This window comes from Cariama cristata, unplaced genomic scaffold, assembly GCF_000690535.1.
Source record: "Cariama cristata isolate BGI_N322 unplaced genomic scaffold, ASM69053v1 scaffold6752, whole genome shotgun sequence".
NCBI classification, from domain to species: Eukaryota; Metazoa; Chordata; class Aves; order Cariamiformes; family Cariamidae; genus Cariama; species Cariama cristata.
The window spans coordinates 35138-53864 of record NW_009603217.1 but is presented as its reverse complement, the minus strand read 5'-3'; the positions used below and the strand labels follow the sequence as shown (position 1 = coordinate 53864).

Below are 18727 nucleotides of genomic sequence, written 5' to 3'. Positions count from 1 at the left end.
ATCAACACTCCTGCCCAACTTGGTGTCATCTGCAAACTTACTGAGCGTGCACTCAATCCCCTCATCCAGATTAATGATAAAGATATTAAACAGAACTGGCCCCAATATCTAGCCCTGGGGAACACTACTTCTGACCACTCCGCATTAGAAAGGAAAGATTATACTGCCCAGCACACTCCTGGTACTTGATCTCACTCCAAGCTTTGAGTGCTAATCCCACCACCTCTATACTGCCTGTCTCTCCTATGCACGTGTTTGTGCTTGTGTGTGTGTATGTACAGACATGCACATCTGCTAGTGACAATCCTACACTGGCTGCTTTCCCTGACCTGCTCTGCACAAGAAGAGAACAGGACTGTGGCCCATAGCTGGCTCCATTGCCCAGCTGCCACTCTTTTTTCTCCAGAAATTATATATTGCATTTCTACTTTAAACACATCTCTACATCAGCTGTCAGGCTAGCAGTCCAAAGACCCTAGTTCTCAGGTGCTCCTCTTCACCACACTATGGGAGGACATTCTCCACTGGAATTTGGTTACTGAAGCACTGGGAGACAGAAAAAAAAAAAAATCTGGCTTTTTTCTTTGCCTACTTCCAGCAGATAGCTGGAACATTTAAAAAAAAATCTTCCCAAGTATGAACAATGAGCACTTCTGAAATTACTGGTTCTAAACTAGTGGAGATCAAACTTCTCAAATAGCCTCAATGGTTTTAGAAGTGCCTGCTGACACAGATATGTCTGTTAACTCCTCAACTCTGGAGGGCAGAGCATGTGCTAACACTCACTTGAGGGCCTCAACGATTCTCCTTAACTGCAGGGATAAGTCACACAGCAGAATGCTCTTGTTGGTCCACGGGAAGGACTGCATGCCCTTATGAACACAAAAATTATAACCATTTCTGTTTCTTGAAAGATCTCTAATTCATCAGTAATGTTTCAATGGAATAATGGCCACAAACCCTAGCAGCAATTATAGAAATGTGTTTTGGCTTATTTATTTAATGCATAAGTACAAGCTTTTTAATGAACAGAAAGTGATGATGCACCGGCAGGACAACAGGGAAAATGGAGAAAAGGATATTGAAAGCTCTGAGCACTGCTCTCCTCTCTTCTGTCTCGCTCTCTGCCTCTCTCATACATTTGCCCTCTCCGCCTGTGGTTCCACTGTGGAAGCCATATGGCTTCCAACTCTCTTCTAAGTAGCCACTGAGAATTGTCTATAGTGGAATACTGCCAAAGCCCTTCCTGGTTTAATGACATGGGGAAGAGCGCTGTGCAGTGCTCACCCAGCACAGAGACTCACTGTGTCCTTGATTATGATCCTGGAGCCAGCAAGCGATGCTGGGAATTGAACCATCAGTGCCTCAAATACAGAAGTCGACATGTGCCAACCCCTGCTGCACTCAGCCTCTGTGTGTGGCATATTAATGAGTCTTGAACTTGAGGTCCAACCTTCAAGCTTGCACAGAAGGAATTACCCAAAGACAAAAAAAAAAAGGTCCTCTTCATCCCGTTTCCCTCTAACCTTGCACAGTGATACGAGTTTCTACACTGAGTTTGTTCAGTCCTTAAGCAATAACTTCGGTTTTTAGGCCATCACATCATAACTCTGCATATATAACCACAATTTGCCTTGATTTAAAGATTTGAAAAAATAGCTTGAAAAGATACTCAGAACAAATACATTAAGCCAAGAGGGTATAAGAGGGAACAGATGACTCAGTACTAACCCTCTTTCTCCTACCCTATCCATAAATACCTGCTAAATGGTGGAGTCAGGATATGGAGCTAGATGGAGCTTTCTTCTGCCTGTTTCTATGTGCCGTGACACTAGATAGCAGGAACGTGGGGTTATCAGTGTGGTAACAGTTTCAGTCTAAATCGGAAAGAGGAGGGTGCTCAGCCTGATGGCTGCATTCCCATACCGGCACAAAATAGCATTGCTGGGGAACCCCCCAGTGCCAGGGGCACCAGAAAGGGAGCCCAATACCTGTGGAAGTTGGTGATGCACAAGAATCCTCAGCTGCATAACCCAACTTGGAATTACTCGGTCTTATTTTACTTGAATTTCCTGATTTAGAGGAAAACCATGGCCATCTACTAGTCAGCTGGAACACTGGGTTTGGGGAAGTTTTGCAGCATTCGTTTTGGGCTTTGTAAATGCCTGGTGCCTAGCAAAGGCTGGTCTCTTATTTTCTGAGAAACAATTTTTCTCCATGTGCACATTTGGCAGCAGAGGCACAATACAGATGAAAGAGCCCCTACAGAAGGATGCTCTCTTTCTTTGGAAAAGGTTGTACCTCTGGAGAGAAATTTGACAGCCTATGAAAGCTGTGTCCTGCTGCAAATCTGTCCAAAAGTCAGAGAAAGGGACAGCTTGTAGAGGGTGAACAGAGCCAATGTAAAATGTAACTCTCCAGGACAGCATGTTTCTCTGGTGGTAAGAGGGAAGGACAACACATCATTGACCCTGAAACCACAGTGTACAGCCTTCCTAGGCAAAGATAAAAGACTTAACAAGCCTGTAAAAAAATCACATACTGAATTTTACTTCCGTCAAGAAATAAAACAAAATAAGTTACGGTGTTTATGAAATCTTCTCACCTTTGAAACACTTTAGAAATTTAACTAATCAAAGCCCAGAACAATCGCTGATGAAAGCCTCCTGACAGCTCAGGAAGCTACAGAAGCAAGGTCACAACATTTACCCAGTCACAAAGGCTATACTGGATGTGCATTATTTGAGGGATCTGGCCTAAGGCACCAAAGCCCAGTTTGTTCTCTGTCTCAAGTCTGCAAATTCACATCTTCCTTTCCATAAGTCAAAGGCAGCGTTCTTCAAATATGCATACTTGGCCTATTTGACTCCCCAACTCACTCACTAACAGTTGTGATGCTAGAGCAGATAAAACACACCGTGACAGTTGGTCACATACAGTGACCCCAGCTCATGCATGCTATTGCTCGGTGTTCCTGTGGCAAAAAGCAATGCTTTTTCAAATACCCCACCTCTTTCTCTAGCATATCACAAAACTCACTGCACATTCTCAACAGAGAAATTACAGTATGGCAAGGTAGCAAGAACAGATGTGAGTACAGATCCATACAGTGTTTTCACAGTTCAAGACAGAAGTACTAGAAGCCTATGTGAACTATTCTGTTTCTTCCTCAGCTCTTAGTTGACAGAAATAAAGAAAAATCTTCCACTAATTTTGATGGGAACAAACACCAAATCACTTCACTACACTGCTCTAATTATTTCAGCAATCCTGAAATAAAGCAGTATATAATAATTATTATCCTAAACCAATACATGGTGCAGCAGCAGTGGACACACATTCCCTGAAAAGCCAAATAACTTGATTTTATCAATGGTGAAGTTCTCAAAATTATAACGGCAAGTACTTCTGTGATACCAAAACGAAGAAGCGTCATTCTTCTATGAATAAGCTGCTCAGTTACCAAAATACCAAACAAAAATGTGTTCTTTGTTAAGTACTTCAGAACACAGAGTAAGATTTGCTTTTAAGAAAGACAAGATCTGTTTGAGTTAGCTGTGATTCAGAAAGTCACAGAAGTCTCATAAGCCTACAATGAAAGTTGCTGATTGGGCTTTATTGGTCATGCCTCTGTTTCAGCTTATCTGGGTTGGGTACCAAACCAGGACCGTTATATTTACAGAGTCTTGCACTTTCAGACAAAAACATGCAGTAACCAGCTTTACCATATTTAATAAAACAATAAACTTTGTGCTGACCTTTGGCAAGCGTTCGGGGTCACCAGGGTGCCGGGGTATAACCTTCTGTAACCTTTGGAAACCATAGTCAATGGTGGGTTCATTCAGAGCTGAAACAACAAACAACATTGTGATGTGACAAATGCATAGCAATTGGCAATGCATTGCAAGACCAGGGAAGGATCACAGCAAAATCTCCTTTTACTGAAATCAACACTGACTATGAAGTCTTGGTTCAAATGCTATTTGAGGTTGGTTCTGAGGCTTTGGTTCAAACAGCAATGCAAACCTTCTCACTTGAGTTCCTAAAACAAGGTTGCTAGAAAGATTGAGGATGTTGCATACATCTTCCAAATAGGAAGCAATTATTATCTCTGAAAGCTGTGATGAAATTAATTTGACAAACACTTTGCACCCCATGTTTCATGTTGGTTTTTTTCCTGCTTTCATATTACAAGGAAGGTCCTTTGTGACTGGAAGACAAAAGAAGTAACTATTAGGGAGTCTTGTTCCAGAGTCTATTAGACATTTAATATGCTCCATGTGCAATGATCACATATAATTTTGTTGTGAACTACAGGCATTTGTCTTGGCAGAGGCTTTTTTTTTTCCTCATCAACACTGACTTTAGCAGCCTGACTCAGGCTCTGATCAGCACTAAACTGATCCATAAGACTTAATGAATTAAAAAAATATATAAAAATATATGGGTTTAGGTCATCTCTCCCCAGTCCTTGTCCAAGAAAATGGAGGAGAGAAATGGTGAAAGTGGAACACTTTAATCTTCATGAAAATGCTGGTCTGCCTGCATTAATCGAAGCTCTGATTGTGCCAAGCCTTTAAGCACACGCTTATCTGTAAGCACATACTTAAACCCATTTGCTTTCAGCAAAGCAAATTTGAGCATATTATGTTTTTTGTATGATTGCCTATAATTACAGGGGACTGCACTGAATGACCTTCTAGCTATATTTCCAGTCATATGATCACTTTAAAACTCAGATGTTAGTGAGACTTCAACATGTGCTTAAAATTTCCTAAGTGCTTTGTTGAACTGGAACAAGAGTCAAGCATTCTCAAGCATCTCTAAACAACAGCACATCTTGACTCTCCCATGCCAATAGAGATGATGAAATTTTCTACAGCAATTTGTTTGCAATTTTTTGGGTTAAATGAAAAAAAAAAAATTTCCAATATGGATTTTTGTATTTTCAGCCTTTTTTTTGGTAGGAAGGAAATCTAATTTTTTTTTTTCATTTTTGGGTCACTTTGAAGTTTTTCTTAATTTATCTTAGCTTATTAATAGTAAAAAAAATTATTTCTTGTACAAGGTCTGCCTACTAAATTATTAATATATCCTGCACCTTTATGATGGTTTTATTATGAACTTTATTATGTGACTAGAATGGTGCCGTCTGATTCTTGCAAAGAGATTTAGCATCAAGTTATATCTCCCAATCTCACTTGTGTAAGCACTCTCCTGTGTCTCAATGATGTTTATTCCACAGCAAGTTACACAACTCCATCAGTCTGATCAACATGGCACAATTTGTCCATACTTCCACCTTTTAAGTGAAGAGAACATTTCTTCATACTCTTAACATTAAAGATCTTTAGCCAGACCACACTGTTATCATGAAAGTAATATCTAATCCCTGGATTGTTTTTAATTAATTGGTGTTTCATAAACAATCCCACAGAACAGTCCAGTTTTTAGAGAAACTGTTCCATTTAAATTTTTATTTTCAAATGACATTTCTACAGCAGATGGTCCCACTGGCACCAAAGGGTCAGATTTTTATATCCTCCTGGACCTCCAGTAAATCCCAACTCCACAGCCGGCCCAGTGATGCTACTGCAAATTGAGGCAGAAGGAAGGTGGTGTAGGGGAATCCAGATCTACCCAACAGCAGTGAAACAAGTGTGTGGCTGATGGCGAGGCACACAGTTCAGAAGAATCTCAGCATTTCTCTAATATCAAAAAGGAACCTTCTGAGCCTACCCTGAAATTCCAGTTACAGTATTATAGTAACACCAGTTTAGAAATCTTTCAGGATTTTACTTTCTGGGCTATTTTCAGAAGTTTTTTATTGCCCCAGAGATCATGACATCACTCTAGTCTCCTCTTTTTTTTTCCATGCATTTCCCTTCAGGAATATCTGAATTTGATCTTTTATTTATATTCAGGTCATTGTACAGAAGGGGTGAGAATACGGCTTTTCCCCTGCTTGTGCCCTTTTTGGATTTTGGATGGTTGGGCCTTTTTTCCACGTTTTCTTTCACATCCTGTCTGCATGCTGTCCACTCTGCTGTGTAGTTTTGCAGAAAATATCACAGTACCTGGGTTTCTATATCCGCAGTTTCATTACCTTTGAGTTTCCTTACATGGCTTCTCATCATGGGCCTGTTTAGTTTAGACCTTCTTCAAATTTTGCAATAAATTAATTTACTGCTATTTATATTTATTATCAATAATAGCTGTTCTCTGAGTAGATTAAAAAAAGCCCTACAATTGTAATTTACATTTCTTTTGCAAATATGTTAGAAGATTTTAGTGTGGTTCTGTCAAATGTGTTACTTCTCTAATTCAGTCTAGTTTATGGCCATTTTCCCTTTACATCCTTTGGGAAAGTAGTTACTAAATCCTGCAATATTATAAATGGAGGCCAGTTCTGAAATCCCTCCAGAGATAGCAGTCATTTTCTTATATCTTCCCACACATTCAACACATTTGAAATCCACAGAGTATTTCCTGTGAGTATTTTCTGAACTAAATGACCAAAAAAAAATGTTAATTTTATGGTCCAATCACACAAGGCATCAAGCATCCTCTGAGAGATACTGAAAACTTTCTGCTTCAAATAGCTTCAGCTTTACTTCAATGGTGGGGAGAGGCTGCATGCAGCAATTTGCAGGATTGGGTCCTCAACTGTAGTTGTCAAATATTGCTCATTAGTCTATAACTGTTCAATTCCTTCAATCTTAGATAAAATGAAAAAAGAAATCTTTAGTTGCCTGAACATCTAACCACAGATTGGATGATATCAGCCCTCCATTCCTCAGTTCATTTATAATCCAAGTTAAATATAATTAGTCACATCTCAAAGAAAGAGCCCCATTTAAATATTTAACCCCACCTTCAGTATTAAGACCACATCAGTTCCTGTGTCAGTAGCCAGCAAAACTCCAAAGAAAACGTGACATTCTGATCTCCTGACATTGCAGAAGAGCCAGTGCCCAGGCCACCGTTAGTGGCAGCTAACAGACAAGGTCAGACACCACCTTCATGCAAGGTTTTGCCTCCGTCCCCAGTACGTGCGCGCCTGGTCTCAGCCTTTGAAGCCCATTGACAATAATGTGTTTCCCAGTGCTCTAATTCAAAAACCTTTTTTTTTTTTTCCATGATTGCAAAAAAAGAATCAATAAGAAATACAAACTCTCTATTTGTGTTCTTGACATCCATACATTAAAAACAAGCTAACACATACTGTACTTAAAATGCATCCCCATTACCCTAAATTTTAATAGTACTATTGAAAGTACCACTAACTTTAAAAAACTGTACTAAATTCAAATAGGTCCCAAGGCTAATGGAAGCAATTTGTATACCAACCCAAACTGACTGGCCCACTTTTCAAAATACAGGTATGATAATCTTGTGGTTTTAAAAGGACATTTAAATTGAAAGACTGTGAATTTAGTACATAATTATACCAATAGAACCCTTTAACTTGTCAACTTGTAAATCTAAAAGGCTATCAATCATTTCTAAAGAGGAAATAAACCTTAAAATTCTTTGATTGACAGTGCTTACTTTTTATGTGAAAAAAAAAAGAGTAAAGTGGCCAGAAATCCATTTACAAAAGTACATTGTTTTACATAGGTGAGTAAAAAGCCAATAATTACACCTCCAGAAGACATATAAATCAAAGTAAGTACTTTTCCCTCACTTACATATTTTAAGTTGCAGTAAACTTCAGGTAACTTTTTATTAAAATACTTTTCCAAATGCAAAGCTTATTGAAGCCATTAATAGAGTAGCATTTTCATTTAAGCTAATATAATCATTTTTGCAAATACAAGATTTAAGCCATTTTTCTCCTTCCAAACAATAAACTTTCAGCCTGTCTCTTGTGTGAATTAACTAAAATTACACCCAGGTGTACAAAATCTGTCTATCTATCCTAGTGTATGAGTTAAGGCACAATATTTATTATTCTTACCATTGTATGAATTACTTCTTAAACCCTTGAGGAAGAACTTTCTTTCAAATTAGACTCTAACAGAATAAGCCATGAAGCTCTTTATGCAGCAAGTCTAAAGCCATAACTCATAAAATCTAAGGGTTTTAATCAAGAAAATGCACAATGTCTATGGAAATAAGGATGTGTACATTATATTCACCTTTTCAAAGTCCAACTTATTTTTCAACAGAAATGCTGCTTATGCCTCTGAGAAAAATGTTTCCACCATAACTATAATTTCAAATTCAGCACGAATAATTTTAATAACTACCTGTAGATAGTCCACCGTCTTTAAAAGCCTCTTTCTCTCTCTCCTCTTCCTTTTTTTTTTTTTTTTTTTTTTCAGTCAGTGTAGGGCTTTTTTTAATATTTCACATAATGAATTCCTACTGTGTCAATAAAGCTTTGGTCGTTAATTGAATGACTGTCTGATGTATCTGAGAGAGGAATTTGTTTCTCTGGCCACGCTGCCAACTTACAGCAGAATGATCGACACTTAATATCAGCAATTAAAAGGACCTGTTCAAATATCATATGGAATTTGTAGCTTGGGGTAGTGTAGGAGAACTCTTCACCAAGGAAAACTCATTCAGTGAATGCAGAGAGTAATTGAATTAGACACATTTTAACATTATTATTCAAAGAAAAATAAACACACACTACATAGAAGCATTATGGAAATATTTCAAAACGTAAAACATATCCAGTTAATTTGTTTCCCATGCATTCATGGTTTCATTTATTCCTTTTATTTTTCAGCCCTTGTTTCTTTTTCATTCTGTTTGACCCAAAACCAATGAGAAAGCAGCACTTAGACCTATGAACTTCCCATATGCTTTTCCAGTGGAAAAGTCTGCAAGGAAAGGGAAAGCACTCTAAGGGCTCAAATAACAGAAGCAAAAAAAGGCTGAAGGCTACAAAAACATTGACCTCAGGTCCACAGGTCTGACCGTCCCTATCCCAGATGAGAAATCTGGTCTTGATTGTTTGACGTGAAACACCCCGGGAAAAGCTGCACATGGGAATTAAATGTCCCACAGTGTTCGCTCCTGTGGTGGTGCACCAGAGAGTCGCTGTTTTTCTTGGAAGGCAGACGCATCGTGGGGGAGAGTTTGGAGGAGGTAAGAAGGACCTGCAGAAGCACAGAGCTATACTGGCTTCAGATTATGTTCAGGAGGTTGTGGATACAACAGTGGAATGGAAGAAGATTCTTTAGACTCTACCTTTGCATTCTCACAAATCCATTTTTTAAATTTGGCTCTATGGCAAACTCAGACACCTAGTGACAACTCCTGAACTATAATGTCAAAGAGATGGGGCTTTGGGGTCTACAATGTGGTTGTTTTGAGTTTTTTACCATCTGATGAGAGAAACTTCATCAAAGTGTAAATAAAAGTTGACTCTGTGGCCAAGACACACAAAGTTACCCATCTCAACAACCCATAGCCACAAAAGAGCATGAAGAAATCCATGCAAAAATGCTGCAGCACTGTCACAACAATGAAGGCCAGCCCAGGAACACATTTAATATGGCTCTCTGTGCCCAGATCAAATCAGGTCAGAATATTTGAAGGTACAAAGAATAAATATTTTAAATAAAATCAAGGGCAGCTAAGAAGGCAGACTCTTCAACAGGAGTCTTGCAATCTTAGCATCTTCAGAGAGGCTTTACAGCTAAGGATTTCTTTTCTCCTGAACATTTGGCCTCTTCTTCCATCAACTCAGATGCCCACCTCTATAACCAGCTCTCTCCCTTTTTAATCTGTGCTCCTGTCTGTATTTCCACACCGCTGAAAAACAGCAGTATGGGGTGCAGGCGGCGACAACTGAGAGGAGTCACGCGAAACGTTGTGGCTTCCAACTTCCCACTCTTATCGAGCATGGACTCTATGAGGAGATGGAAAGCAGGAGCTCCTGCCTCTCATAGACGCAAGATGCTGCCATGGAGCTGATCCAAGGTATTTGCCTTCGCTAACAGCCTGTGGCTTCTGTCTCCAAGCTCTGGGTGATTTCTGCTAGAAGCCCCTGACTCTAACAAAATAAAACCTTGACTCTGGGAGATAGGGATAGGACAGGACAGATCGTATTAATATCAAATTCCAGGTGCCAAAATGCTTTGCTAAGGCTCTGCAATACAGCAATACTAACAATGGATGATATTATAAAGCAACATCTTGATATGGCATGCTGTAAGCAAACCCTACCAAACAATTCCTACACATAGTGGCCCCTTCACGCCTGCTCTACAAAGACAGCAAAAAAAACCCACTTCAAAACCCCATCATCAAATGAAAAGAAGTCTGTTTTGCAAATCTCCCTGCAAAGACTATTCCTTTGCTAATTAAAGGCCGTTAAATGAAAACATGCAAGCGTTTGAGATATTTGTTGTTGTTGTTGTTGTTGTGAACTTGGCTTGCTTTTTATAAAGTTTCCTTTCCACCGACTTTCCCTGGAGTGTTTATTCCCACAAGCAATGGAAAACGGAAGCGGGTGGAACAGCGAGAGCCAGCACAGAAAGGTTTGAACTAGAAAGGCCCTTCCAGTGCTAACTCAGAATTTCCTTGCTTTTCTGGTCTCAGTACTCCCTCACTTAAACATATTCTTGTTCATTGAATTTCCATTTTTAAAATCAAACTGACATGATGTCATTTTTTTAAATGAGAAATAGAAGGAGATAGAGCTATCCGAAACGTAATTCCTGTATCTTATTTTATATTATATTTTATTCCTACCATTTTATTGCCATGTAATGCCCAAACAGACACCATATGCATGTGCCAAGCAGTAAGAAAAATGCAGACCTGAGTCAAATGATAAATCTAACACCTAGATCTCTTGAGTTTCCCTAGTGGCTGCTCTTTATTTGAACTAAAGATGTAATAGGCCAGCATTTGAGGCAGCTCCACTGTGTTCATCAATGTTATTACAAACATGATAGACAGCGTGATATTTTCTTCCTGATAACAATTTTTCTCCAGCAACTAAGAATGAGAGGAGTTACACCCTTCCCACCTAGGTCAGTCTCTGCAGCTGGTGGGGGTGCTGAAGATGCAAGGAATGCATGTCTTGAGCCCAAATTTTTATGAAAGTTAATAAATTATTAGCAAGAATCATGTGTTGATTTCTCAAAATACATTAACTCTGAATGTTCACTCTTAGAAACCTGCAATCCAGCTTGAAAAAAAAAGTCAAAACAATTTCTGAGCTTCACAGTTTCTTCTTCCCCTGACTGCACTGACCTCTTGTCTAATGGGGAAGATTTGGCCTTAAGGGAGTCTGAAACAGAGTCCAGTTTCAGGCACTGGAATTTAAACATACCAATTTCAGAACAGGCTGGTAGAATTCATTGGGGATATGTATACAGAGGGCCAGAAAGAAATTAATGCGTGTTGGTTACTTCTTCTAGTCATCTAGGTTAATTGATGCATCTTTTGCAGTCATTATAAAAAGGGAAAGAACAGCATTTACATGTGAACATTTTCCTATTTGTCAGACACATTCTGGTAATGCACATGAGCATGCAGCAAAAAATTTACTGAAAATGGCTAACTCTCAATGGATTACCCCTTCATTTAAATAAATAGGTACATATGTACACATACACACAAGCACAAAAACGCATACAAGCCAAGATTTAAAATAATGGGTGCCTAAGGTTAGCTATAGGATCTATATTTAGATCTACTTAAAACCATTTTAAAAATAAAGACGTTTATTTTTAAACTGTTGGCTAAGAAACAGATGAAGAGCTGTACCATACAGAGCATAGGAAATGCTAAAATGTCACCTCATGTAACCTTTCTTTCATTTTTTACTATGCATATTTTCAGCACTTTTCCTTTGCATGGACTCCTCAAATTCTACAATGTAAGTGCAGACACCTTTAAAATTGTCATAGAGATAATTTTGTATAACATACAGGAAGTTGTTTCTTTTTGTCACCCTTCACAAACTCCTTTGGAGTAGACAGAATTGAAAACCATTGTTGTAACATCTTGGTATGCAGAAATATTTTCTTTTGAATAAACCCTCTCTTTCTCTCACTTTTAACTCTGCTACTTCTTATGTTATTTTCACATCATAAAAAAAAATTATTATCAGGGAATGCATGAATGAAAAACTCAGTATCCTGTCTGAATGCCAAAGCCCTTCCTATCAGAAAGCATCTTAGCCTAAATTTGGCCGTTTCTCAAAATTGTAGACTTCCGATGTGCAAGTGCACTATGGTCAGAGAAAAAAAGAATCTTCAAGGGAGAAAACTGGAAAAACATCAGCTATTACATCCAAAATCTCTGCAAATGAAGTTCACAGAGAAATACAAGTAGAGCTGAATCATAAAAATAAGATGAATTGTGCCCAGCAGTAATGGGCACTGGAGGTGTGATGTTCTTGGAAGGGACTGACCTCCTATGAGGTTTAATTTAGGTCTTTAATTCCTCTCCATAACTAAGCTTAAATCCCTTGAGAAAACAATAGTTTCCAAACATCTATAGTTCTAAACATTAGCTTTGATTTGTCTACATGAAATTGCGATAAGGCTACTCACTTGAAAGCAAAAGCATCATTCTGGCTAAATCCTCAATGATGCAGCAAATTGTTTAAAATTAAAACAGTTGGGTTTGTTGTTTGCTAGTTTGTAACATTTAAATAGAAATGTATAATTTGAGAGCTCTTGGTAGTCTCAGATTTTAGCAGTAGTTATATCACCTGCTTCTATAATTGTTCAGGGTTTTTTTTGCAAAAATTTTGACAATAACTGTTATCTGAGGTAAAAAAAAAATAATCATACCAGCCTGTCTGATAAACATGTTTCCCTGCCCTCACACCCCAGTGAGCACTGTGACACTATACTTTTATCATCTAGTGTGTGCTCAGAATGAGCTTAGAACAGCAATTGCCAGGAATAGGCAGGCGATAAACTGCATTGATTTAACACATCTTGTTTTCAATCATGCTCGGATTTTCTGAGCACGCATTTTTCCTGTACTCCAGCTTGTAGCTTTTATCTGACGAGCTGATCCCTTTTCACTGGAAAATGAAAAGGTCGCACAATAAGACACGGTTTACTGGAACTTGAGCACGCACCAGGGAAAGTATTTTAGATAAATACTGTCAGACATAGTGGAGCTGAATTTCAACAACACAATTGCTAAACAACAATACTTATTACTCTCTAGAACAAGCCTACAAGCAACTTATGGCTCACAGCAGGGGAGATCTCAGAGTTAGGCTCAATAGTTAAAGAAACCTTATTCAAGCCTGTTTAAAGATGCAGTCTTGCTTTTGCCTTACATGCACCGACTAGCCATACCTCAGGACCAAAGTAAACACCTCCTCAGTTGCTTTCCTAGGTAATTTATAAATGATGGAAAACCACATCGATGACTTTTTTTTTTTCTTTTTTTGGCAGAAAGGTGATTGACTATGTGCTTGATTGAATTTAATCAAATAGGGTACTGGGTAGTGGTAAAAACAAAATTAGCCATATGTGAAAGTAATTTAACTGAAACTAATTAATTAACCAAGGTGAGCTGGTGAGGCGGTCAGTAAACAAACAAGGAGTAATATGGCATGACCCAGCTACCAATGACCAAGGTACAGTAGGCCCATAACTATAATTCTAATTTATTTTTCCCCTCCCTCTGAAGTGACTGCAATGATCCTGACCAATACAGTACTAGAAGCAAAATATCTTCACTTATTCCTATCAGAAGGGGCAAAGAAAACTTCCAAGTTGTTCTTTACTGCACTGATTATACCCAAGAAAAGATCTCAGCAAGCAAACGGGGAACCTGCCTTCATTTTTCTCCTCAGCCTAGGTGGACTAACACCCATTTCCCTGCACGGGCTCAGCTGCCCATCTGCAGCCAAGGAGGGGTGACTGGTTCACTCCAGCTGCAGCCCCCTCTCAGCAGCTCCTTCCCACGCTTTGTGTGTGTGCATGCACGCAAATGGAATATGCATGAAATCCTCACCTGCTCCCACACCTTGTACTCAGTGCAGCACCTAAACCTACCAAATCCACCTTGTTTTTTTTGCCTGGCAGCAGTCTTTTGAAACCAAACTCAAAAAAGTGTGTTTCCCATCCACCTCACCCCTGCAGACTTTGGAAGAGACACATCTTTGTCAATGCCTTTAGTCTCCTCCTCTCTTCCAGCAGCCTTTCTCAGGAGAGGGACCTTGTTTTTCATGGACGCTAATCAGCCCCCAGACCTCCCCCCCTCATCTACAGGTATTTCTGCACCACTGCTGAAAAGCCAGTCCAGCCCCTTCATTAATAACTTGGACTGCAAGTGAGAACGGCATGTTTAGTTGAGGGCTTCCTTCAGCACACTTATTTGCTCTGGCAGTGGCAGGCTCATCCCCATGGTGTTATTCTGAACGTGTCACGCCTTGGTAGCTCACTTCTGTAAGCATTCTTACATGGCAAAAATATTGCAAATGGATGATGTCTGCCGGTGAAAATAGTCCTTCCTGCCTTTTCGCTTCTCCCCGATATATCATCATTCATCACTTTTGCTTATAGTTACATATAGTCTCTCAATCTCGGTAAACATAAGACGAAGGTAGGAAACTCCAGCCCCTGATCTGACCTGCCCTTTCGGAGAAAGCAGCTGTGCCTCTCCAGGTGGCTGGTCACCAAGACACAGTCAGCTGCTGGCTCAGCTTAATACTTAGCTACAACACTTAATGAGACACAGTGGTACCGCCTATTCCTTATGGAAGTTGCAATACAAAGGGAAGTCCCAACAAGAAAGTATCATCCCCACAAACATCCTTCCCATTTATCTGCAAAGTCAGTGTGAAATTGGTGTGAAATATTTGTTTTCCTTGCTTCTCCTGAATGTGCTTATTAGTCATTTAGGCCCAGCATAAACTCATCTTAAATTCACTTTGTCCAAGGTCCTTAACCAGTATAAAGCAGAACCGTTCTGGCCATTTTTCTGAAACTATACTGATACTGGCTGGAGTTTAGTTTATATTTTGCATATATACATCAGATAGCCAAGTCTCTACCTCTGGTCAGATACATCCATCTTTCTCGGATGTTCTGCTCACATTGTAAGTCTTACAGAAAGAATATGGTAAAGATTATTTAAATTACATTTTGAATTATAATTTTAAATAGGCAAGTCACAAGCAAAGTGATAGACCTCAAGAAAAGTCTAAAGTAAAATCCAGCTTTGCATGCAATGCCACTTTACATTCAGCCCTATGAGCCTGTCTGCAAGAGAACTCATACAAGCATTGATTTCTCCCTCTCACCTGGCAAGTTTTTTTGCTAGATGAGTAAGTTGAAAATCCGTGCTGTATTTTAGGGTTATCTCATGCAACACAGGCAGAATTTTGATATGTCTTCTTCATTAAGTGCTCATAATCCCAGAAATGAAAGTAACTCATATCTTCCCAGGGTGCCTGTTAACTGAGAAACTCATCTTAATTGAATGCACAGATCAGTTAACCATCTTCAGATTTGCAAACCATTAGTGCCCCATTTGCACAGCAGCTCTCCTGGCAGGTCTCCTCCCACCACCGTGCTTAGGGGGGATCTGAGGTTTGGCAAAGGAGGGAGGTGCTGGAGGCGATGAGCAAGCACCGTCAAGGGCTTACGCTCACGACAAAATGAGTGCTCTGGGGCTGAAGAGGCCTTTGCTAAATTGCCAGCGCTCCATCACCTTGCAAGTCAATTACACAGAAATCAACAAATACTGCAGCTCTGCCCCCAAATACAAGTTAAGGAGCCTCCAAACATGCCTATAGAGAGATCACTAATCTGGAATCTGGAGCCTCACAGGCATAAGAGAAGATGAAGTAAAAATAATTGCCTATATCACTCCCTTCACATCTTGCCTCTCTCCCACCATCACAATTTACCATCTAGAATATACTTGGTAAACCAGTGAAGATAAGCATGGAAATTAAAATTTCCCAGGTGTGACCATTTGCCTATAAAGCTGATGCTTCAAAAAGAAATAGTAAAAGGCGAGGAAGTGAGGAACCAGACCAAAACGCACTGTTCTATTATGAAGCACTTCCAAAGTTTCATTTACAGCAGGAGTGAACCAATCTTTGGTTCTTCGGTGGTCACTCCTGAGTTTGGGATATGCAGCAAAACATCTCTGCTGGCTGGTGGTACCTCAAGGCAGTAACCACATCCCTGCACTCGGCCACACTCGTCTGCCAACTGACTAACGCTGTTCTGAGGTGGCTGAAACTTTTCTGCACTGAAATAGGGCTCACCAAAATTAGCTATTTTCCTTTTAATAGGATTTTAAAAAACATTTTAAGTACATTGGATTAAGTTTTCCTAAACCAGAAATATTATAATTCCCCTGATTCAAGGCAGAGGTATAATAAACAGATTAAATACTGCAAGGTGATCAGAAAACAGAGTAGAAGATATAAAGTTACCATGGATAATCAGAAATGATCACGCAGGTTTATAATCATGCATTTGTGCTTGCTTATTTCCTAATTTTCTAGGAATCATTGGCAGCCCATAGGAAAATTCAGATCCCAACTCTGAAGTTATCAATCAAATACCTTCAGAGTAGCATGGCATTGCCCATTTTCTCTTGTATAAAACAAATATCTTTCTTACGTCCAATTCAAAACAAAAAACAAACCCCACTGTAATGGATTACATTATTCTGTAATTATTCTAATACATTCTTCTAGTAGATTTCATAAGAACTGTTGTCATCATAAAAAATTGCCACCGAAATATACGTGTATTGTATTAATATACCTCAAAGTTCAATACCAACACAAACAGTATCATCAGGTGATAAAAACAAAGATGCTGCAAGTGTGACATGAAAAAAGAGTATTTGAATGTTAAAATCTAATTTAGCAATTTGCAAATTGCCAATCTGAAAGGAGGAATTTAACATTAATCTTGCTGGAAGTGGCATACTTATCAGTAACTGATTTGTAGCTTTCCAGGTGGTAAGCAATATATATAAATGTACTTCTGGGTCCATCAGCAGTATGCAAGAATGCACTTCAACAGACAAACTCACTAAGGCTCTGAGTGCGCAAAGTATTAAGCACCTGGCTGCCGGAGTTAATTAGTCTGCGCAGAGCAATGCACTGATGCTGCTGCCTCTGCTCCAAACCAGCTCCATCACAACCGGCCTGGGGCACTTCTGCTTTCTGCTCTTGTGTGCTGTGTGTACACAACTTGAGAGTGAAGCTGCTTCTTCCTCCTCCATGATCCCCACGCATGCCAAGCCCATCGTTTTGGTATTTAACCACTTTCTGTAAGGACACCTCAGCTCACCAAGGAGGACACAGGGATAGAGATGGGAAGGAGCAGCATCCTGCATCATCTCTCAGCATTGCACCCTTAAAAGAGGAGCTACTTCCCTTTTGGCCCATAATGCATTTAGCCACTGTGCAAAGCAGGCACAAAGGCTATCAGAAACTGGCTCTGTGCAGAGAAGAATTTGCAAAAATGTCCAAAGTCTTGGGCTTCAGAGAAAATTGCTTTGGTTTTGCACTGTGCTGATGCCTGGCAGCCCTTAGAATAGAATCATAGAATCATTATGGTTGGAAGAGACCTCAAAGATCATCAAGTCCAACCGTATACCCAATGCCACCATGCCCGCAAAACCCACTAAACCATGTCTCCTGTAGGTCTCTGGGCTGGCGGTGTCTGTACTTTCAGAGCCTGGGGACAGCCGAGGTATACAGACCACACCTTAGATCTCTCTCAAGAAAGGAGATTCCCACCAGTGGATTTTACTCACTTTGTTGGCATCAATTTTTACATTCTGTGTGGTCTCTTCCCTAACCGAGCAGATGATACACATTCAGTGGCAAAGGTAATTATTCAAAATAGATTTAAGTTGTAGCTGATTGAGTAAAAAATGGATGCTGACAAGGTACTGTGCCATATTAAGCACTAATGTGCTTCCATAATTGATTGTCTCAAAAAATGTGCTATTTTTACATCTTTACTTAACAAAGACCTAAGAATCTTCTCTTAAATTAACCCATATAAAAACATTATCTGTATGCACATGTGTGTGTATAAGTGGTTGTGTGGCTGACAATGTGTTATCTGCATCTTCTAGCAGATAATTTTGCGTATGCTGTATATCCATGGGTACAGAGGCTCAGAAAGGGGACAATCCTTCCTCCGGCCTGTCGCAAGTGGTAGATTACTGCTGCAGCAGATGCATCCTAGCTCATAGCCATCACCAGCGACCATAGCCAAAGCTGGGAAAGACACAGCAACGATATGTCAGTCCAGGACTTGCAAACTGATAGATGCTTTCTCCAAATAGCAAAAGGAAATGTAATGTCACTTTTTTCTTCCAAACTTTGCTTGTTGCACAAAAGAAGAGTGAATGAGCAAAAGAAAAGAGGCAAAAAATTCCCACAGGATTCTCCTGCTCTACTCAAGATGACCCAGACCTGTCATTCCCCTTCGTTCTCTTTCCTTCTGCAATTTGCCCACACCAGCAGCACGACAGAGTCCCCTTCAAAAACCTACTATTTCAGTGGTTCATCACAACTATAAAATAAAACATGTACTGAAACACATATAAAAGGAAACTAAATATGTCATCTCCTAGGCATCTAGAAGAAAACTAGAAAAAAACTTTTTTTTTCAGCATTCAAATATTCAGAAATTAGGTGATTGGAAAGGGAAATATGGGACTAATCCACCTCTGTTTTAAAGCCTGTTATACTGTGAAATACCATATTATTCTATAGGCAGCATTCATCTTACTTCAA

General features: G+C 39.5%; 1 protein-coding gene across 1 annotated transcript in view; it reads right to left on the bottom strand.

Annotated features, from left to right (window-relative positions):
- Positions 1-18727, bottom strand: part of EBF1 (early B-cell factor 1) — a gene marked incomplete at its 5' end in the record, with an annotated part of 76093 nt that overhangs the window by 30582 nt on the left and 26784 nt on the right. Inside the window, one exon of the mRNA XM_009695083.1 lies at positions 3759-3847. Within this exon, the coding sequence (XP_009693385.1) occupies positions 3759-3847 (89 nt within the window). The remainder of the gene's footprint in view (positions 1-3758; positions 3848-18727) is intronic.